Source organism: Pelophylax lessonae (assembly GCF_965119305.1).
Source record: "Pelophylax lessonae genome assembly, chromosome: 7".
Classification (NCBI taxonomy): domain Eukaryota; kingdom Metazoa; phylum Chordata; class Amphibia; order Anura; family Ranidae; genus Pelophylax; species Pelophylax lessonae.
In genome coordinates, this window is record NC_138774.1 from 39,299,042 (window position 1) to 39,319,992 (window position 20,951).

At 44.8% G+C, this 20,951-nt stretch overlaps 1 protein-coding gene across 1 annotated transcript in view; it reads right to left on the reverse strand.

Moving 5' to 3' along the window:
- The window catches only part of LOC309560439 (HLA class II histocompatibility antigen, DQ alpha 2 chain-like), a gene marked incomplete at its 3' end in the record, with an annotated part of 36,746 nt that extends 17,235 nt beyond the window's left edge, over positions 1–19,511 (reverse strand). The window contains exon 1 of the mRNA XM_082264073.1: positions 19,369–19,511. Coding sequence (XP_082120199.1) covers positions 19,369–19,456 — 88 coding nt within the window. The 5' untranslated portion in view covers positions 19,457–19,511. The remainder of the gene's footprint in view (positions 1–19,368) is intronic.
- Positions 19,512–20,951: the final 1,440 nt, after the last annotated feature.

Genomic DNA, 20,951 nt, shown 5'->3' on the forward strand with positions numbered 1-20,951 from the left:
CCTTGCAGGGTACAAAAAAAAACATTCAGTGGTTTATTACCGCTTTAACCGCTTCCATACAGAGCAGTTAGACACCCTTCCTGCCCAGACCAATTTTCAGCTTTCAGCACTCTCACACTTTGAATGACAATTGCTCAGTCATGCTACACTGTAACCAAACAAAATTTTTATCATTTTTTTCACACAAATAGAGGTTTCTTTTGGTGGTATTTGAACACAACTGGGGGTTTTTTTTTTCGTGATATATGCAAAAAAAGAGCAAAAATTTTGAAAAAAAAACACTTTTTTTTAGTTTCAATTATAAAATTTTGCAAAAAATTAATTTTTCTTCATAAATTTGGACCAAAATGTATACTGCTACATGTCTCTGGTAAAATTAACCCAAATTAGTGTATATTATTTAGTCTGTGTGAAAGTTATTGAGTCTAGAAGCTATGGTACCAATTACTGAAAATTGATCACACCAGATGTACTGACTGCCTATCTCCTTTCTTGAGGCCCTGAAATGTCAGGACAGTACAAATACCGACCAAATGACCCCTTTTTGTAAAGTAGACAGTCCAAGGTATTTAGTAAGAGGCATAGTGAGTTTTTTGAAGTTGTAATTTTTTCCCACTATTCTTGGGAAAATGAAGAAGAAAATTTTTTTTTCTTTTTTTTCCCACAAAGTTGTCAATTTATAAGCTATTTCTAACACATAGCATGTACACAGCAAAAATTACACCCAAAAATACATTCTGCTACTCCTTCCGAGTATGGCGATATCACATGTGTGAGACTTTTACACAGCCTGGCCACAAAAAGAGACTCCACGTCCAAGAAGCACATTCAGGCTTTCTAGGAGCATAAATACACATAAAACTTTCTTACTACCTATCACACTTTTCAAGGCCCTAGAGCACCAATACAATGGAAAAGTCCACAAAATGACCCCATTTTGGAAAGCAAACACTCCAACGTATATTCTATGAGGCATTATGGGTCGTTTGAACATATCATTTTTTTCCACAGGTTTTTGGGAAATGTGGGAAAAAAATGAAAACTTTTTTTTTTTACACAAAGTTGTCAATTTATAGGATATTCCTAACACATAGCATGTACACAGCAAAAATGACACCCCAAAATACATTCTGCCACTCCTCCTGAGTATGGCAATACCACATGTGTGAGACTTTTTCACAGCCTAGCCGTATAGAGGGGCCTAACATCCAAGGAGCATCATCATGCATCCTAGCCACTTGCCTAGGCCTATTTTTGACATTTGGTGTTTACAAGCTAAAATCAGTTGTTTTGCTAGAAAACTGCTTAGAACCCCCAAACATTATATATATTTTTTTAGCAGAGACCCTAGAGAATAAAATGGAGATTATTGCAATATTTTTTATCACACCGTATTTGCGCAGCGGTCTTCCAAACGCAATTTTTTTGGAAAAAATTCACTTTTTTTAATTAAAAAATAAGAAACCAGTAAAGTTAGCCCAATTGTTTTCCATAATGTGAAGATAATGTTACGCCGAGTAAATAGATACCCAACATGTCATGTTTGGTTGCTGCAGAAGACGTCACATGACGAAACGCGTACAGCGCCATTGCGTCACTTCCAGGTTCCGGTCTCTATTTGGAACGCATTGCGTTCCGGGACGCCGATACCTCGCTGTTATATCATTTTGTACATGTGAGTACCCATTTTTTTTGCTGCTGGATAAATAAAACGCTTATAAACGATATCACACTATCGAGCTCTCTTTTTCCATGAATCCTTCCATCTCTATACCCTTGAGTGGCCACATTTGACCAACCCACGAACTTCTGGATACTACACCATTTGTATAGGATCCCACTACCGGACCCCAATTTAAGGAACTCCGGACCCCACATTACATCTCCCCAAGAAGGGAATCACCATACAGAGCCAGGATCTAACGAGATACCTCTACTGTACCCGCTCTATACCCCTGTGTGGGGTGGGTACGTCTGGTGAGTAGGTCTTTCTACTAGGGGCCACCCCACCACTCACCAGTCACCCATCTGGGGGTCACCGTAAGATACCTGTTCACCTTATCCGTGGTCACAATCACTTATTTATGGACATATCATTTATATGGACTGATTGAATACCACTTTTGTATTTTGCAGGAATAAGTTTCCCGCACCTTTGTATTCACCCGCAAATAATTGTTTTGCACATTCATTTATCTTTCACCCACTTGATTATATGTATAGTTATCATATCGCACTTTATAACAACTGCTTTTTTGCACGTTCATCCTGTGCATAACAGTTTCCCGCACATCTAATATTTATTCATTTTCTTGCACACTTGCACTTTATTTACCATTTTTGTACTTTTTGACCCACCACTATTTATATCATCACTTGTTGAATCAGCACTGCTTGAATTTTTATCAATTTATTCATTGTCATATATTTATTATAATTTATTCCGGTTGTAGTCTGTACTTTACATTACGCCCTCTGGTGGTCATAATTTATACCTCAAATTTTATAAGAAGGTTTTATACTCCTTATAACAACATATTTTCTAACTGGGCATATATATATTTTTTTACTTGGTCATTGATTTTTAATCTCACCCATTCCTCAATCACACCTATGCTATATATTTAATAATATTTAATAACTTATATTTACTTGCACCTTATAAGAAGCAGCGCCATCACCCTTTATTTTACACATTTAATTATATAGTCTGTTGGCTATAGTTTAGGGAGGCTGCAGCTTCTTTGTGCACACACCTCACTTGTCCTTTGATATCCTTAGCGCGGATTCATTCAGATATCTACATGTTTCAAAATTGCGCACGCTCACGGAATGGCGACAAACTTTGGTACTTAAAAATCCCCATAGGCGATAATTTAAAAATTTCTACAGGTTGCCATCTTTGAGTTACAGAGAAGGTCTAGGGCTCAAATTATTCCCCTTGCTCTAACGATCGAGGCGATACCTCACATGTGTGGTTTGAACACCGTTTACATATGTGGGCGGGGTTTCTGTATGCGTTCGCTTCTGCGCGCGAGCTAACGGGGACAGGGCGCTTTAATTTTTTTTTTTTTTTTTTCTATTTATTTTATTTATTATTTTTTATTTTTACACCGTTTAAAAAAAAAAAAATTGATCATTTTTATTTCTATTAAAAGAAATGAAAATATTCCTCGTAATAGAAATAGGCACGACAGGACCTCTTTTTTTGTGAGATCTGGGGTCAAAAAGTCCTCAGATCTCACAAGTACACTAAAAGATAGAAAAAAAAAAAAAATTATTATATAAAATGAAAAAAAAAAAAAAAGGACCTTTAAACCGGTTGCTAGGCAACAACATTTTCCGTAGCTCCGGTCCTCCAAGACCATAGAGTCAAGTGAGGGCAAGCTTGCCCTCGCTCGACATCCTGTCTGTGAGGATTCGGGACCGGATCGCTTTCCCCGCTGCCGGCGGGTCCGGTAAGCGAGGAAAAGGACCGGAACGCGTCGGGAGGGGGGGGGGGGGCGCCTCTTCCACCATCCCGGAAGGGTGATCCCACGGCGAATCCGCCGCTGGGACCACCCTTATCGGAAAGCCAACCGTCCACCGTTTAAAAAAATACAAGGGTTATGGCAGCTATCTGCTGCCATAACACTGGTATTTAGGTTTAAACGGAGGACGTATATAAACCTTTTTGGACTTGGACATGGTGGCTGTATGAAGGGTGACAGGTACTCGGGTACTTTGTTGGGCAGGTGACAGGCAGGTGACAGGTACTCTGGTACTGATGAGCAGGTGGCAGGTACTCGGTACTCCGATAGGCAGGTGACAGGTACTCGGGTACTCTGATGGGCAGGTGACAGGCAGGTGATAGGTACTGATGAGTAGTACTCACTGACTGATAGGTGATAGGTGATACTGTACTGATGGGTACTGATGATCAGTACTGATACGTGATAGGTACTGATGAGTACTGATGAGTAGTGATGGGTACTGATGAGCAGGCGTCAGGTACTCTGATGAGCGGGTGGAAGGTACTCGGGTACTCTGATGGGTAGGTGACAGGTACTCAGGTACTCTGATGACGGGTACTCCGTTGACAGGTACTCAAAGTACCCGAGTACCTGTCATCAGAGTACCCGAGTACCTGTCATCAGAGTACCCGAGTACCCGTCATCAGAGTACCTGAGTACCTGTCATCAGAGTACCCGAGTACCTGTCATCAGAGTACCCGAGTACCTGTCATCAGAGTACCCGCGTACCTGTCATCAGAGTACCCGAGTACCCGTCATCAGAGTACCCGAGTACCCGTCATCAGAGTACCCGAGTACCTGTCATCAGAGTACCCGAGTACCTGTCATCAGAGTACCCGAGTACCCGTCAGAGTACCCGAGTACCTGTCATCAGAGTATCCGTCATCAGAGTACCTGTCATCAAAGTACCCGAGTACCTGTCACCAGCCCATCAGAGTACCCAAGTACCTGTCATCTGAGTACCTGATGGGCTGGTGACAGGTACTCGGGTACTTTGATGGGCTAGTGACAGGTGCTCTTTATTGGGGGGGGGGGGCAATCAGTGTGTTTAGGGTGCACTGTAGTTGGTAACTAGCTGTTACCACACTCTCTTCCTCACACAGGATCAGTGTGTGAGGAGGAGAACACGGTGACAGCTAGTTACCGTGTTCTCTGTTGACATTTGTGACCGGCTGTGATTGGACACAGCCGGTCACGTGGTAAAGAGCCAATTTCATTGGCTCTTTACCTAGATCGGGGATCGACGCTGTCCGAGGGACGAGCCTCGTCCCCGATCGCTGCTCTGCGCGCCCCCGGGGGCGCGCATTGCAGAGAGAACGAGCGGCTCGTGCTGGAGCCGCTCATGTGATCGGCTGTGATTGACACAGCCGATCACGTGGTAAACAGCCAATTTCTATTGGCTGTTTGCCTTGATCAGGGATGGGCTATGTCCGAAGGACGAGCCTCATCCCTGATCGCGCCGCTGCTCGCCGCCGGGGGCGCGCACTGGCTGCTAGAACGGGCCGACGTCATATGACGGCGGCCCGGATCTAGGCAACCACTTTGCCGACGTCATATTACTATGACTCGGTATGGAAGTGGTTAAATATGGCCACATGTAGTGGTCAATTTAAAGAACTACAATGAGCACTCCTAAGCATGTGTTCGTAGTCTACAATATTTTTTTTTAATTTGTTTTAACTAAACGTTTTGCAGAGTTCACGAAAATAAACCAACATTTTAATCCCTCTCAAAAAAGAGAACCCCCGCATGCCAATTTCCTCAATAGTGGTGTTATCCATATGTAGCAGGTTTTCCAGGCATTGGGCCTGATGTGGGTCTGCCATTGTTACCGGTTACCTCTCCAGCCCATGTGAGCTGCGACCCTGGGTGTGAGAACTGAGACATTGATAACTCCGGCATCTTTGTTTTGTTGTTTTATTGTATTTTAGGGGATGGGAGAAGGGAATGAGTGGGATACTCCTTTGGGTTCAACTAGGTACAATTTTGGGACTCTTCTAGCGAAAATGCCTGTTAGCGCTGTCTTGACGCCAGCCAACGCTTCCTGACGCTTGAATACACTGTAACACTGAAAGTTGTGCTGGAACCTCGACTTTAATTCAGAAGATCCAGGACTGTAGAATACTTGACTTCTGACACTGCTTTGCTCAAAAGTCACTAAACAACTCCCTCCAGCCTTGCGCTAGCTTGAGGTAGTTCTTTGTAAATTCCTGTACTGCGGCAACTCTCAACTGGCACACTCTATACTGTGCACTGACTCTTCAGGTGCCAAACTGCAGGCGCCCCCTTTCACACTTCAGGGTCCTCTGACTAGGTACCCTCTCTAATACTTCAGGGTTCTCTGACTAGGTACCCCCTCTAATACTTCAGGGTTCTCAGACCAGGCACCCCTTTCACAGATAGCTGACTCCTGGATCCCCAGGACCTTCTCCGGAGTGGTCCCCTTCAACACTAGGAAGACCCACAGGGGCAATTCTCAGTACTCACAACCTTTGTAGGCTTTCCTGGGACTGAACCCCTCTCTATCTCCGCTGGTTCTCGGCACACCGGATCCCCTTCAGCTCAATGCAGCACCCAGAGACATCCACTTCCTCTGACAGGAGGAGAGACAGCCCTTCTCTCCCTCCTGGGACTCTGCTCCCGCCAAAGACGCTGAGTCATGCACTCCCCTGAAACTTATACCCACTCCCAGAATCCTCTGCGCCTGAATCTGCCTTCTGGGTAGATACAAGCCTGAATGTGTCCCTGATTGGGTTTCCTCCACTCCCAATGAGAAGCCTCTCACAGAGCCAGTGGGGAGACTCCCCTCTAAGCAGACACACCTGGGAACCATGACAACTTGACCAAAAGAAATCATGGCCCTGCTGTTAGGCAGACAAGGCCCACTATATTTTACCTAGCACCTACCTGTAGGGTGCTACACATACAAAACATGTATAACAATTACAAACAGAAGCTGGTGGAACTTGATCAATTTGACTATGAAAACATAAATCTTCATATTTCCTTTCCTGAAGATGCTTACTCAGGGGAAACGCATCAGTAGAGCTGCTCTGTGACGTCATCACACAGCCAGTTCTGCAGGGGTGCATGTGAGTGCATCATCTTTTTTTTTGTCTAAAAACGTTTATTGAAAGTGTTTTTTTCAGTACAAAATATACAATGCATAATAAAACTTCCATACATCGTATATAGAGTTTTGTTATATAAATATGAAAATATAAATCCCAAAAAAAAGGTTCTCTTCTTCTTTTAGATAAACCAACTGTAACATCATCAGTAATAGCAAAACATTTAAGTATAACAATGTCAATAGAACTCAGTAATGGACAATCTGTGTATTGAGGTAAAGGTTAATGCTAAGATATAGTATTAGGGAGTGTTTGGAGGTGCATCAATTTGTGAGGCTTTGTACGTGAACCAAGGGTTCCACTTAAGGTCATATATGTGTTTGGTGTTAGTAATGGAATGTTGTAGATACTCCATATGTCTTATTTCTTCAATTCTACTAAGAACCTGTGGTAAGGGGACAAAGTTTTTCTTCCAGTGAGGAGCAATTGTCCAGTGAGCTGCAACACAGATAGTGTGGATAAGTTGTAGGAATTGGGAGGGCGTATCTTGTACGTTCTGGAATAATATGCAGTGGAAGTGTGTCAGCTCAAGTCTCTTACCGGCCATCTTGTCCACAATCTTGAACAGTTTGGACCATACTTGTTTGACCCTGTCACAATCCCAAAATATGTGTAAGAGTGTTCCAAGGTCTGGACAACCACGAAAGCACATGGGGGGGGGGGGGGGGTGTCTGGAAAGAATTTATTTAATTGGACTGGCGTGTAATACCATCTGGTGAATAGCTTAACTGCCGTCTCTCTAATAGAAAGGGATCTGGTGCATTTGCGCAAGTTCAACCACATTTGATTCAATTCACCAACCGAGTACACCGCATCAAGGTCGGTCTCCCATTTAAGCATATATGATAATTTAACATCTAAGTGTTGAGAGTTAAGATCACTGTACATGATAGAGATGAGTCCTCTGCCCCCAGGTGTTGTAGAGCAGATATGTTCGAAGCCTGTTACCAGAGAACCGGAGGGCTTAGGGAGAAATGATTCAAAAAATCGTCTAATAAGTAGATAGTTTGATTTCTCAGAATCTGGTATGTTATATGTATTGGAAAAATGGGCAAACGGAAGAAAAACTCCTCCATGATAAAAATCTGAAAGTCTAACAATATTTCTATCTATCCATTGTGAAAAATCTGAAGGGGAGACAAAAGCTTCTACGAATCTGGGGTCTCCAAGGAATGAGGCTCCCGGAGGAGGGTTGGAGATCAGAGACCCCTCCTTTTTAAACTTATTCCAAAGTTTGATTGAGTCTGAGACTATGGTATTTCGTGCAGAAATCCGGCCCACCCAATTACCTGTGGACCACAGTATACTCGGGGGGTGAAAGGGGGCTACTGATTGTTTCTCAAATCTAATCCAAGGGGCAGTAGGGGTATGGATACTCCATTGGGTTAACTGAGACAATCTGCATGAGATATAGTAGTACCACAACTGCGGGAGGCCCAAGCCTCCCAACCTGTGAGACTGATAAAGTATGGCTTTATTATATCTAGGCCTCCTGCCATTCCAGACAAACTTGTTTATGATTGATTAGATCTTAGAGATGTATCCCTTCGAAAGGGCAATTGGAAGAGATCTAAACAGGTAAAGGATTTTAGGGAGTATGGTCATTTTAATGGCGGTAATTTTCCCAAGGAAGGAAAGGGAGTAAGAGGACCATATTTGTAAGGTGTTTCGAATTTTGTCCACTAAGAGTGCATCATCTTTTAAATAAATTAATTTTTAAGTTTTATTGCAATTGAGAATTCTCTTTTATTTCATTTGGATATTACCTGTGGATTGGGGTGTTGGTTAAAGAGAGAGACACCCTTTAGTGTTACCATATTGGAGCTGGCTGGACCCTCAGTAATTAATAAAGTGCATTGTGATTTTATTCTGGTAAGAGGCTGTGCATGGGGGAGCGGCACCTGAGCACTGGAAGTGTGTTGAAATGTCACTTAAAGCACCCTAATTTATTGGTGGCCTTGATAAAGTCTATTGGACTCACTGACACACACACACACATAGTATCTCACAAAATTGAGTACACCCCTCACATTTTTGTTTGTATTTTAATATATCTTTTCATGTGACAACACTGAAGAAATTACACTTTGCTACAATGTAAAGTAGTGAGTGTACAGCTTGTATAACAGTGTAAATTTGCTCTCCCCTCAAAATAACTCAACACACAGCCATTAATGTCTAAACCTCTGGCAACAAAAGTGAGTACACCACTAAGTGAAAATGTCCAAATTGGGACCAAAGTGTCAATATTTTGTGTGCCACCATTATTTCCAGCACTGCCTTAACCCTCTTGGGGATGGAGTTCACCAGAGCTTCACAGGTTGCCACTGGAGTCCTCTTCCACTCCTCCATGATGACATCATGGAGCTGGTGGATGTTAGAGACCTTGAGCTCCTCCACCTTCCATTTGAGGATGCTCCACAGATGCTCAATAGGGTTTAGGTCTGGAGACATGCTTGGCCAGTCCATCACCTTTACCCTCAGCTTCTTTAGCAATACAGTGGTCGTCTTGGAGGTGTGTTTGGGGTTGTTATCATGTTGGACTACTGCCCTGCAGGCCAGTCTCCGAAGGGAGGGGATCATGCTCTGCTTAAGTAATTTCATGTTGGCATTCATGGTTCCCTCAATGAACTGTAGCTCCCCAGTGACGGCAGCACTCATGCAGCCCCAGGCCATGACACTGCCACCACCATGCTTGACTATAGGCAAGACACACTTGTCTTTGTACTCTTCACCTGGTTGCCGCCACACACGCTTGACACCATCTGAACCAAATAAGTTTATCTTGGTCTCATCAGACCACAGGACATGGTTCCAGTAATCCATGTCCTTAATCTGCTTGTCTTCAGCAAACTGCGGACTTTCTTGTGCATCATCTTTAGAAGAGGCTTCCTTCTGAGATGACAGCCATGCAGACCAATTTAATGCAATGTGCGGTGTATGGTCTCAGCACTGACAGGCGGACCCCCCACCCCTTCATCCTCTGCAGCAATGCTGGCAACACTCATACGTCTATTTCCCAAAGACAACCTCTGGATATGACACTGAGCACGTGCACTCAACTTCTTTGGTCAACCATGGCAAGACCTATTCTGACTCTAACCTGTCCCGTTAAACCGCTGTATGGTCTTGGCCACCGTGCTGCAGCTCAGTTTTAGGGTTTTGGCAATCTTCTTGTAGCCTAGGCCATCTTTAAGTAGAGCAACAATTCTTTTTTTTCAGATTCTCAGAGAGTTCTTTGCCATGAGGTGCCATTTTGAACTTCCAGTGACCAGTATGAGAGAGTGAGAGTGATAACATCAAATTTAACACACCTGCTGCCCGTTCACACCTGGGACCTTGTAACACTAACGAGTCACATGACCCCGGGAAGGGAAAATGGCTAATTGGGCCCAATTTGGATGATATTTTTACTTAGGGCTGTACTCACTTTTATTGCCAGCAGTTTAGACATTAATGGCTGTGTGTTGAATTATTTTGAGGGGACAGCAAATTTACACTGTTATACAAGCTGTACACTCACTACTTTACATTGTAACAAAGTGTCATTTCTTCAGTGTTGTCACATGAAAAGATATAATAAAATATTTACAACAATGTGACTTGTGTACTCACTTTTGTGAGATACTGTACATGTATGTGTGTGTGTATATATATATATATATATATATATATATATATATATATATATATATATATATATACCAAAAAAGAGAAAGAGGAGCTTGTGCCTTGTCGAAACATCGATTAATATGAAAAGGGGATGTATTATAAGGACAATAAGGGCAATAAGGGCAATGGCGTTACTCTATAGGGGCGTGCTTTTGTGGTGTGTGGTGTGGTGTGTTCTCCCCACACCTAAATGATATTACAACTGTAGTTGGAAATTAAACTAATATTGGAAATTGTGTGTGTTTCCTTGAATATGTGTGAACATCAATATGTGTGCAAACAATTGCTCATAAAAAAATAAAATAAATATAGAAAGTAAAAAAAAAAAATTTGTGCAAAAATTAGCAGTGATGAGGTGATCAGTGCTCAGTGAATATTCTTCCACCTGGGAAATAAATATACCTATTTGTGCGGTAAAATATTAACAGCTCCTATGAATTACGGTATTCCTTAGTGAATGTTCCTATTCCATAAAGTTGATACCATCAAGAAAAATCAATAATGTGCAATAATCTTTGTACAAACATGCCATAAAATATAAATGCACATAAAGTGCCATGTGCAAATAGTCCCCGCTTAGAAATCAGTCCAATGACATATCAATGCCAAATGGCAGCATTCAGTGCTGGTTTATATAAGGTGCTTTGTGCCTTCTGTGCTCTTCCTGTGCTCTACAATGGTGCTTGAATCTCCCCCTATGGTGTTACACTCACCACATCTCCTTCCCCATGAAGGGGTAATTGAGCCTTCTAACAGCAGGTAAACTTCTGGGTCCCCATATGTTTTTCCTCTGGATCTTATGTGGAATGGTATCCAACTCCTTTCACCTATGTGGGTGTTGCACCATTAACCACTTGCCGACCGCCGCACGACTATCTACGTCGGCGGTCAGCCCCTCACAGGCAAAGTGACGTAGATCTACGTCTCTAGCCTGTGAGGGTCTAGCGAGCGAGCGCGCGCCGCCGGTCACTCTGCGATCGTTGGGGGAGAGGGAGAAAGTCAGGCGGCTAGTGTAAACAAGCCGCCTGTCATTCTCCCCGATGTATGAATGATGATCATACGGTTCTACTATGTAGAACCGTTGATCACTGTTCATACATCTCAAGCCACAGCCAATCACAGTTAGAATCACGCCCCTAGGGACACACATAGCCCCTCCCTCTAAAAAAGTTAACCCCTTCACTGCCAGTGTATTTTTACAGTAACAGTGCATATGTATAGCACTGATTACTGTAGAAATGTCACTGGTAACCCCAAAAGTGTCAAAAATGTCAGTCAAGGGTCCGATCTGTCCGCCGCAATGTCGCAGTACCGCAAAAAAAATCGCAGATCACCGCCATTACGCGTTAAAAAAAAAACAACAAAAATGACAAAAATCTTTCCCTTTGTTAGTAAACGCGATAACTTTTGCGCAAACCAATCAAAATACCCTTTTTGCGATTTTTTTTACCAAACATAGGTAGCATCAAACAAATTGGCCCGAAAATGTTAAAAAATTTTGATTTTTAAATTTTTTTGGGGGGGGAATTTCATATAAAAAAATGTGAAAAATATTGCTATTTTTGCAAAATTTACGCTATTTTTTTGTTTATAGCGCATGATCAAAAAATCGCACAGGTGATCAAATACCACCAAAAGAAAGCTCTATTTGTGGGGAAAAAAAGGACGCCAAATTCGTTTAGATACAGCGTCGCACGACCGCGCAATTGTCTGTTAAAGTCGCCGAATCGCAAAATACCCCCTGGTCAGGAAGGGGGTAAAATCTTCCGGGGCTTAAGTGGTTAAGCTGTACCCTGGTCTCTGGGTCCCCGTAGGATGCAACCGGGTATATCACATGAAAAGATACAATGGGTAGCCCATAGTGTACTTCTGTATGTAATATTTTATTATAAAAAGCATCCACTTATATTTGGGCATCACAAGTCAAGCAGGTCGGCGTTCTTGTTGTGTGGGGCTTCACCTGCACAGCCGCATCATTCATTCAGATATCTGTCCCAACTATCACTGCTACAAATGGGCTTTTAGTCTAAATGAACTGCAAGCGCACTGACCAGCATGCTCACAGTTCATTCATACTGCTTACATGTAGCTCTGAAAGCAACAGCCTAGACAGAGGTACAGACACAGAGATGTGAGCAGCGTGTGCAGGAGCTTGATATTGTGCCCACAAACTGCCTCTTAAATGTTTAATGTTTGCCTCTTAAAGTGGAAGTAAACTTGCATTGATTGTTTGCACCTATAGGTAAGCCTATAATAAGGCTTACCTATAGGTACTGTAAATATATCCTAAACATGCACTGTTGAGGAGATATTTACTGTATATGCAGCCAATGATGTAATTGACGCATGAGCTCTGAAGGAATGGCCACCTGTGCGTTTTTTTCAGAGCTCTGTGCCGTGACTGGTCGCTCCCATCCATGCACAGGAGTAACATCATGTGGCTCTGGCCAGTAACACAGCTGGAGTCCACGGACTTGGATGGAATATGGGTGAAGATGGATGCGGCCTTGTCAGGGTGCGGACTGGCGGCAGGTGACTGCACTGGAGGTGGATCCTCTGTGTCAGTGAGGGATTGGCGTGGACCATACCAGGGGACCGGTTCTAAGTTACTACCGGTTTTCACCAGAGCCCGCCGCAAGGCGGGATGGAATTGCTGCGGCGGTAGCAACCAGGTCGTATCCTCCAGTAACGGCTCAACCTCAAAGACAGCTGATTTAGGTGCGGTACAGAAGGACAAGGCAAAGGCAGGGTCAGACGGAGCAAAAGGTCAAGGCAGGCGGCAACGGTTCGTAGTCAGGGGCAACAGCAGAAGGTCAGATACACAGGCAGGGAAAATACACCAAAAGCTTTCTCAAGGCACAAAAGGCAACAAGATCCGGCAAGGACAGGAAGGGGAAGTGGGTTTTTATGGGATTTGGACTGATTGGACCAGGCACCAATTAGTGGTGCACTGGCCCTTTAAATTTTAATGCAGCGGCACGCGCGCCCTAGGGAGCGGGGCCGCGCGCGCCGAGAGGAGGAAGGAACCCGGCGTGTGCCGGGAGTCGGAGAAGACAGGACCCGGCGGGTGAGTACCACGTATGCGGGGGAACAGCGCTCACGGTCGGGGACGCCGACCGGAGCGCTGCAGCCCGCAGGACGCCTCGAGTGCTCCGGGGAAGCCACGGGACCCGGAGCACTCGGCGTTACAGTACCCCCCCCTTAGGTCTCCCCCTCTTTTTGGAGCCCAGGTACCTGTGGATGAGCTCCTTGTCGAGGATATTGGACTCGGGCTCCCACGACCTCTCCTCAGGACCACAATTCTCCCAGTCAACCAAAAAAAACTTTTTACCTCTGACGACCTTGGAGGCGAGGATCTCTTTTACTGAGAAGACGTCAGAGGACCCAGAGACAGGAGCAGGAACGGTGACCTTGGGGGAAAATTGGTTAAGAATGAGGGGTTTGAGAAGGGATACATGAAAGGAGTAAGGAATACGGAGAGAGGGAGGAAGATGGAGTTTGTAAGAGACAGCATTAATTTGGCTTTTGATTTTAAAAGGCCCGAGAAAGGCTACCCAGTTTGTAGCTGGGGACCTGAAACCAGATGTATTTGGCAGAGAGCCACACTCTGTCCCCAGGGGAAAAGACAGGAGGAGTTCTTCTTTTTTTATCTGCATGTCTCTTCATACGAGAAGCGGCCAGGGTGAGCGAATTTTGAGTATCTTTCCAGATGGAGGAGAAGTCCAGAGTCAAGTCATCAAGGGCAGCTACCCCAGAAGAAGTGGGAATGGGGAGGGGGGCAGCTGGTGACGGCCGTACACCACAAAAAATGGAGATTTGGTGGATGACTCAGAGTCTCTAAAGTTATAAGAAAATTCGGCCTAGGGCAACAGGTCGACCCAATCATCCTGACGGGAGGAGACGAAGTGTCGCAGATAGTCACCAAGGATCTGGTTAACCCTCTCCACTTGTCCATTGGACTGAGGGTGGTAGGTAGAAGAAAAGTTCAATTTGATTCTTAATTGGGTGCAGAGAGCTCTCCAAAACTTAGAGATAAACTGAACGCCTCTATCGGAGACGATGTGTATTGGAAGGCCATGAAGACGAAAAATGTGCAAAAAGAATTGTTTCGCCAGCTGTGGCGCAGAAGGGAGACCAGGAAGCTGGACAAAATGTGCCATTTTTGAAAACCTGTCAACAACCACCCATATGACTGTGGGACCAAGGCCGTTCAGGCACTGGCAGAGGAAGGAGAAGACCTGCAGGCTTCTGGCGGGGAGTTTTATCACGTGCGCAGACAGTACAGGCCCGAATGAACTCCGTTACATCTTTTTCAAAGGAAGGCCACCAATAGTGTCTGGCAATTAGCAGTGTCGTCTTTTTAATTCCAGCGTGACCCGCCAGGTGAGAGGAGTGACCCCATTTGAGAGTCCGTAGGCGAAGACGTGGAGGAACAAATGTTTTCCCTGGAGGGACAGGTGCCAGTGAAGCAGGAGCAGTTGAAATTAGACACTCAGGAGGAATGATGTGTTGAGGAACGGTTTCATCTTCGGAGGCATCGGTGGAACGTGATAGGGCATCCGCCCTAATGTTCTTATTAGCAGGACGAAAATGGATTTGGAAAGTGAATCGGGCAAAGAACAATGACCACCTGGCCTGGCGCGGATTAAGGCGCTGGGCAGACTGAAGGTACGAGAGATTTTTGTGGTCAGTGAAGATGGTGATTGGATGAAGGGATCCTTCCAGAAGATGTCTCCATTCTTCTAGTGCCAACTTAATGGCTAGTAGTTCACGGTCCCCGATGGCATAGTTCTTTTCAGGAGGGGAAAACGTTTTTGAGAAGAAGCCGCAGGTGACGTTTTTTCCTTTAGCAGACTTTTGAAGAAGAACCGCTCCGGCTCCAACAGAGGAGGCATCTACCTCCAGGAAAAATGGTTTCAGAGGATCGGGCCTATTTAAGACTGGAGCGGAGGCGAAGGCGGTTTTAAGGCGAGTAAAGGCTTCTTCAGCTTGGGGAGGCCAGGATTTCGGATTCGCTTCTTTCTTGGTTAGTGCCACAATAGGTGCCACGATAGTGGAGAAGTGGGGAATAAACTGGCGGTAATAGTTGGCGAATCCAAGGAAGCGTTGAATGGAACGAAGTCCTGAGGGGCGTGGCCAATCCAAGACTGCAGAGAGTTTGTCGGGGTCCATTTGAAGACCCTGTCCAGAAACTAGGTATCCCAGAAACGGAAGACAGCTACGCTCAAAAAGACATTTTTCCATTTTGGCATAAAGGTGGTTGACACGAAGACGCTGGAGCACTTGACGAACATGGCGACGGTGTTCCTCCAGGTTGGGAGAGAAGATTAGAATGTCGTCAAGATAGACCACTACACAGGTATACAACATGTCCCGGAAGATCTCGTTGACAAAGTCTTCAAAGACTGCAGGAGCGTTGCACAGGCTGAAAGGCATGACGAGATACTCAAAGTGGCCATCTCTGGTATTAAAAGCGGTTTTCCACTCATCTCCTTCATGGATTCTGATGAGATTATAAGCGCCCCTGAGGTCAAGCTTAGTGAAGACCTTTGCTCCACGCAGACGGTCAAAGAGCTCCGAGATGAGAGGCAAAGGGTAGCGATTCTTTACCGTGATCTTGTTAAGACCACGGTAGTCAATACATGGACGTAGTGACCCATCCTTTTTGGCAACAAAGAAAAATCCTGCTCCGGCAGGAGAAGAAGACTTCCTGATTAAACCTTTCTTGAGGTTCTCCTGAACGTACTCCGACATGGCCTTGGTTTCAGGAATGGAGAGGGGGTAAATCCTGCCACGAGGTGGTGTGGTACCGGGAAGCAAATCAATGGGACAGTCATAGGGTCTATGTGGTGGTAAGACCTCCGCCTGTTTCTTGCAAAAGACGTCAGTAAAGTCCTGATAGACCTTAGGAAGGCCGAGCACTGGTGAGGAGACGGAGACTTGTCTAATAGGTACCGACTTGAGGCAATGAGTGTGGCAGGTAGACCCCCATGATTTAATATCCCCAGAGGTCCAGTCAAGGGTAGGAGAGTGGCGCTGGAGCCAGGGCAAGCCAAGAAGGACGTCAGACGTGCAATTCGGTAGAACAAAAAATTCAGTGGTTTCTTGTTGGAGGACCCCTATGGTCATGAGCACGGGTTCTGTGCGATAACGCACGGTACAGTTCAGATTTTCTCCGTTAACTGTAGTAATGAAGACGGGCTTGACGAGACGGATCACAGGAATGCTAAAGCGGTTGATGAAGGAGGCTTTAATGAAGTTTCCCGCAGAACCAGAGTCCAAGAAGGCGTCTGCCGGGAAGGAGACTTTAGCAGCAGAAGAAATCCGTACCGGAACAATCAAGCGTGGAGAGGAAGAATTTACACCCAGCGACGCCTCTCCCACGTTCACTAGGTGCGAGCGTTTCCCTGATGCTGAGGACGAACTGGACAGTCCTTTAAGAAGTGTTCGGAACTCGCACAGTATAAGCATAAATTCTCGTTCCTCCGGCGAGACCTTTCTTGCTGGGTCAGGCGAGCCCGATCCACTTGCATGGCCTCCTCGGCGGAAGGCACAGCAACCGGCTGCAATGGTTGCTGGAAGAGAGGTGCCAGGCGTGGATAACGCCTGTTGCGAACAAGATTCTTTTCTTGGCGAAGTTCCTGGCGTCTTTCAATGAAGCGCATATCTATGCGAGTAGCCAACTGGATGAGTTCCGTCAGGGAATCAGGTATCTCTCGTGCGGCCAGAGAATCCTTGATATGGCTGGATAAACCTTTTTTAAAAGTTGCGCAGAGGGCGTCGTTGTTCCAGGTCAGTTCAGAGGCCAGAGTGCGAAACTGTATAGCATATTCGCCTACTGTAGCGTCTCCTTGGACGAGGTTTAACAAGGCTGTTTCTGCTGACGAGGCACGGGCAGGTTCCTCGAAGACACTGCGAACTTCAGAAACAAAGGACTGGACAGAGGCAGTGGCAGGATCGTTGCGGTCCCAGAGCGGCGTGGCCCAGGCCAAGGCCTTCCCAGACAGTAAATTGACCATGAAGGCCACTTTAGATCGTTCCGTAGGAAATTGGTCGGCCAACATCTCCAGGTGCAGGGAACATTGGGACAAGAATCCCCGGCACATCTTAGAATCCCCATCAAACTTGTCCGGGAGAGACAAACGGATTCTAGCGGAGGTGGCGGCCACCAGCTGCGGAGGTGGAGTGGAAGCAGAAGCAGGCGGCTGCTGCCGTGCGGGAAGAAGTTGCTGCAGCATGGCGGTCAGCTGTGCCAACTGTTGACCTTGCTGAGCAATCTGCTGGGACTGCTGGGCAACCACGGTAGAGATGTCAGCGAGACTAGGCAGGGGCACATCAGCGGGATCCATGGCCGGATCTACTGTCAGGGCCCGGACTGGCGGCAGGTGACTGCACTGGAGGTGGATCCTCTGTGTCAGTGAGGGATTGGCGTGGACCGTACCAGGGGACCGGTTCTAAGTTACTACCGGTTTTCACCAGAGCCCGCCGCAAGGCGGGATGGACTTGCTGCGGCGGTAGCAACCAGGTCGTATCCTCCGGTAACGGCTCAACCTCAAAGACAGCTGATTTAGGTGCGGTACAGAAGGACAAGGCAAAGGCAGGGTCAGACAGAGCAAAAGGTCAAGGCAGGCGGCAACGGTTCGTAGTCAAGGGCAACAGCAGAAGGTCAGATACACAGGCAGGGAAAATACACCAAAAGCTTTCTCAAGGCACAAAAGGCAACAAGATCCGGCAAGGACAGGAAGGGGAAGTGGGTTTTTATGGGATTTGGACTGATTGGACCAGGCACCAATTAGTGGTGCACTGGCCCTTTAAATTTTAATGCAGCGGCGCGCGCGCGCCCTAGGGAGTGGGGCCGCGCGCGCCGGGAGGAGGAAGGAACCCGGCGTGCGCCGGGAGTCGGAGAAGACAGGACCCGGCGGGTGAGTACCACGTATGCGGGGGAACAGCGCTCACGGTCGGGGACGCCGACCAGAGCGCTGCAGCCCGCAGGACGCCTCGAGTGCTCCGGGGAAGCCACGGGACCCGAAGCACTCAGCGTTACAGGCCTCCAGCGGTGACCAGGAGGGCTTTGCTTTGTTTTGCCTGATAAAACCGTGTTTTGAACCACTACTACTACGCTCACTATCATACAATATAGGCACAAGTTAATACATGGCAAAACAATTGATTCAATTTATTCTAATAATAATAATTCTAACATTCAATGATTAGTTACAGAATCACTAGATATAGCAAAGAATTAGCATCGATACATCACCAGATATTGTAGCATCACCCGTTGCCTTTACGATTGGGGGACTCCAGCAATCAGCAAGGGGAACACTGGGAAATCGACTCAAGGCACGTCTGCTGCGTCTTCAGAAAAGTCCTGATTTTCCCCAGAGAATCCCCTTAGTTTATACCATAATTCTGTCAAGTCATTCTTGCCACGCATGCATGATAAATATCTGCTGTGTAAGCAGCATGCATGGATATGCGCAGTCCATAGATCCGGCGCATGGACGACTCATGCGGACATGCGCAATAACTTGTTTTTAATGACTGCTCATCTCATTCCCACAAGACTGCTCATTTCATTCCCACAAGTCATATCTATGATAACAACAGGTTCTCAACCTGAAGCGGCCTTGATTCCCATGAAATAATTTGATAACAGCTGGTTCTCACCAACAGCTGGTTCTCACCGTCAGCTCTATTTTGTCTGATAAAATAACCCTTGCTCACATAATAATGGCTTTCATTATTTGGTGAAGATTCAATTACTTTTAACTATTCACTCTCTCTGATACAGCCGAATCACAATCGTATCACATGCTTGCAAATAAATTTCACATAATGTGCTAGTATGTGATGCATACTAGCACATTATGCCTTAGCTTTGCAGGTCAGAAAAAAAAAAGGCAGCACTTTACTTCCTCTTTAAAAAAATATTAAAATCTACACTTGCATTTTCCTATTTGCTTTGCGATTTCTTGTAACAGTTAAAGTACATAAACCAGATATGGCTAAATGATGTTACAACATTTATTATGAATAAAAATGAACAATACCTTTAACTGATTGACAGCTGACTCCAGTCACCATCAGCAAACTGGACAAACACAGGACAATCATGGTCACGGAGTAAACACTTCTCATCCAAAGCAATCCAGTTAGTGAGACACAATTAGGTATTTTGCTCGCTAGCTCTCTTTCTGTTGACAATAGGGAAAGGTAGAAACTAAAATCACTCTTAACCAGCCAATCACAAACAAAAAAAGAAAATACTTTTCACTGTTACTAGGTAAAGCTTTGATTTCTCATTACAGAACAGGCTGGTTTTCGTAATACTACCAATGCAGTAAAAGTAATGATGAAGTTCATTCATTTAAAATGTTAATAGATTAAATTAATGACTTTACCTCTGCAGCTGATCTTCTTAGATTACCTACCAGAGAAGATTGTAAAGATAAAATTAATTGTAGTGGTGAATAGATGGACTAACCTGGTTTTACTTTTTCTTAAACTGCATTTGTACTGTTAATACATGAAAATACATGAAAGCAATAATTCAAATTCTTCCCAAAAAAATTCTTCCTAAAAAAAAAAAAAAACATGTTATAGAGCACCAATATAGATCATATAGCCAAAACTACTACTAATATCATGTGTTCCCATCCCCCTGATGAGGACACGCAGAGCCCTGGCCGACACGCGTAGGGGAGGGGCCATATGCCGGAATCTGTGTGCGGCTATGAGCAGCATTGAAGCTCACTGAGCGGACAGTGACACTCAGTTTGGGATCCTCGCCTGGACACCCGGGATATAATTTTTAGTACTTGATACAGTGTGGTGCGCTTCAAGTACCCTATAAATGTAAGTGCACTACTTTTATTTAATAAAGCACATATTTTATCAAAAGTTATTGGCATCATGGATACCTTTCTCTCCACTTTTATGAGCCATCCTGGAGGGATATGAGCACCGCGGCACCACCATAGGAGCGGCAAGCCAGAATTTAAAGCGCTTGGATCACATACAAGCTTTCCATTTACTGAGCTTAATTGAAAGGCAATAAGGTGAGGCACCCACCTAAGGGGGGGAGCACAATATATTGAGGTGATACCGAGCCTACTCACTACCAGGATACCCCTAGGCACCGGTGATTGGTTCACACTTCTGTATATAGGAGCACTTTATTTTTAACGCATATATGTTGGAAAAATTGCATATGGGATTGGACAATAATTAATTGTGATACTATTGTATTAATTTACTACACGGCAGTTACATATACTTAATATTTCTTTTGGGATACTTACATCTGGATATAATTTGTATGGAATTGTATATGTATAGTTTTTTTGCATTTAATTGTAAATAATTTTTTTGCATGGTTGTCACAAACTTCTTTATAACACTAATAATAATTAACATATAGTTAATATAATAGTGAGATTCTCACTACACATTCACTATTATAAAACAGTGATCTTTAATACACTCCATTAACACATATAATCCATTTAGGATACACATTTTGTATTGTTTTATTTATATTGCACCCACGGCAAGGGAGTGAACAATGCTAGCAACATTTCCAATTTACACCATAGATTGCTTGCAGTCCATACCAATTTTATACTACTAATAC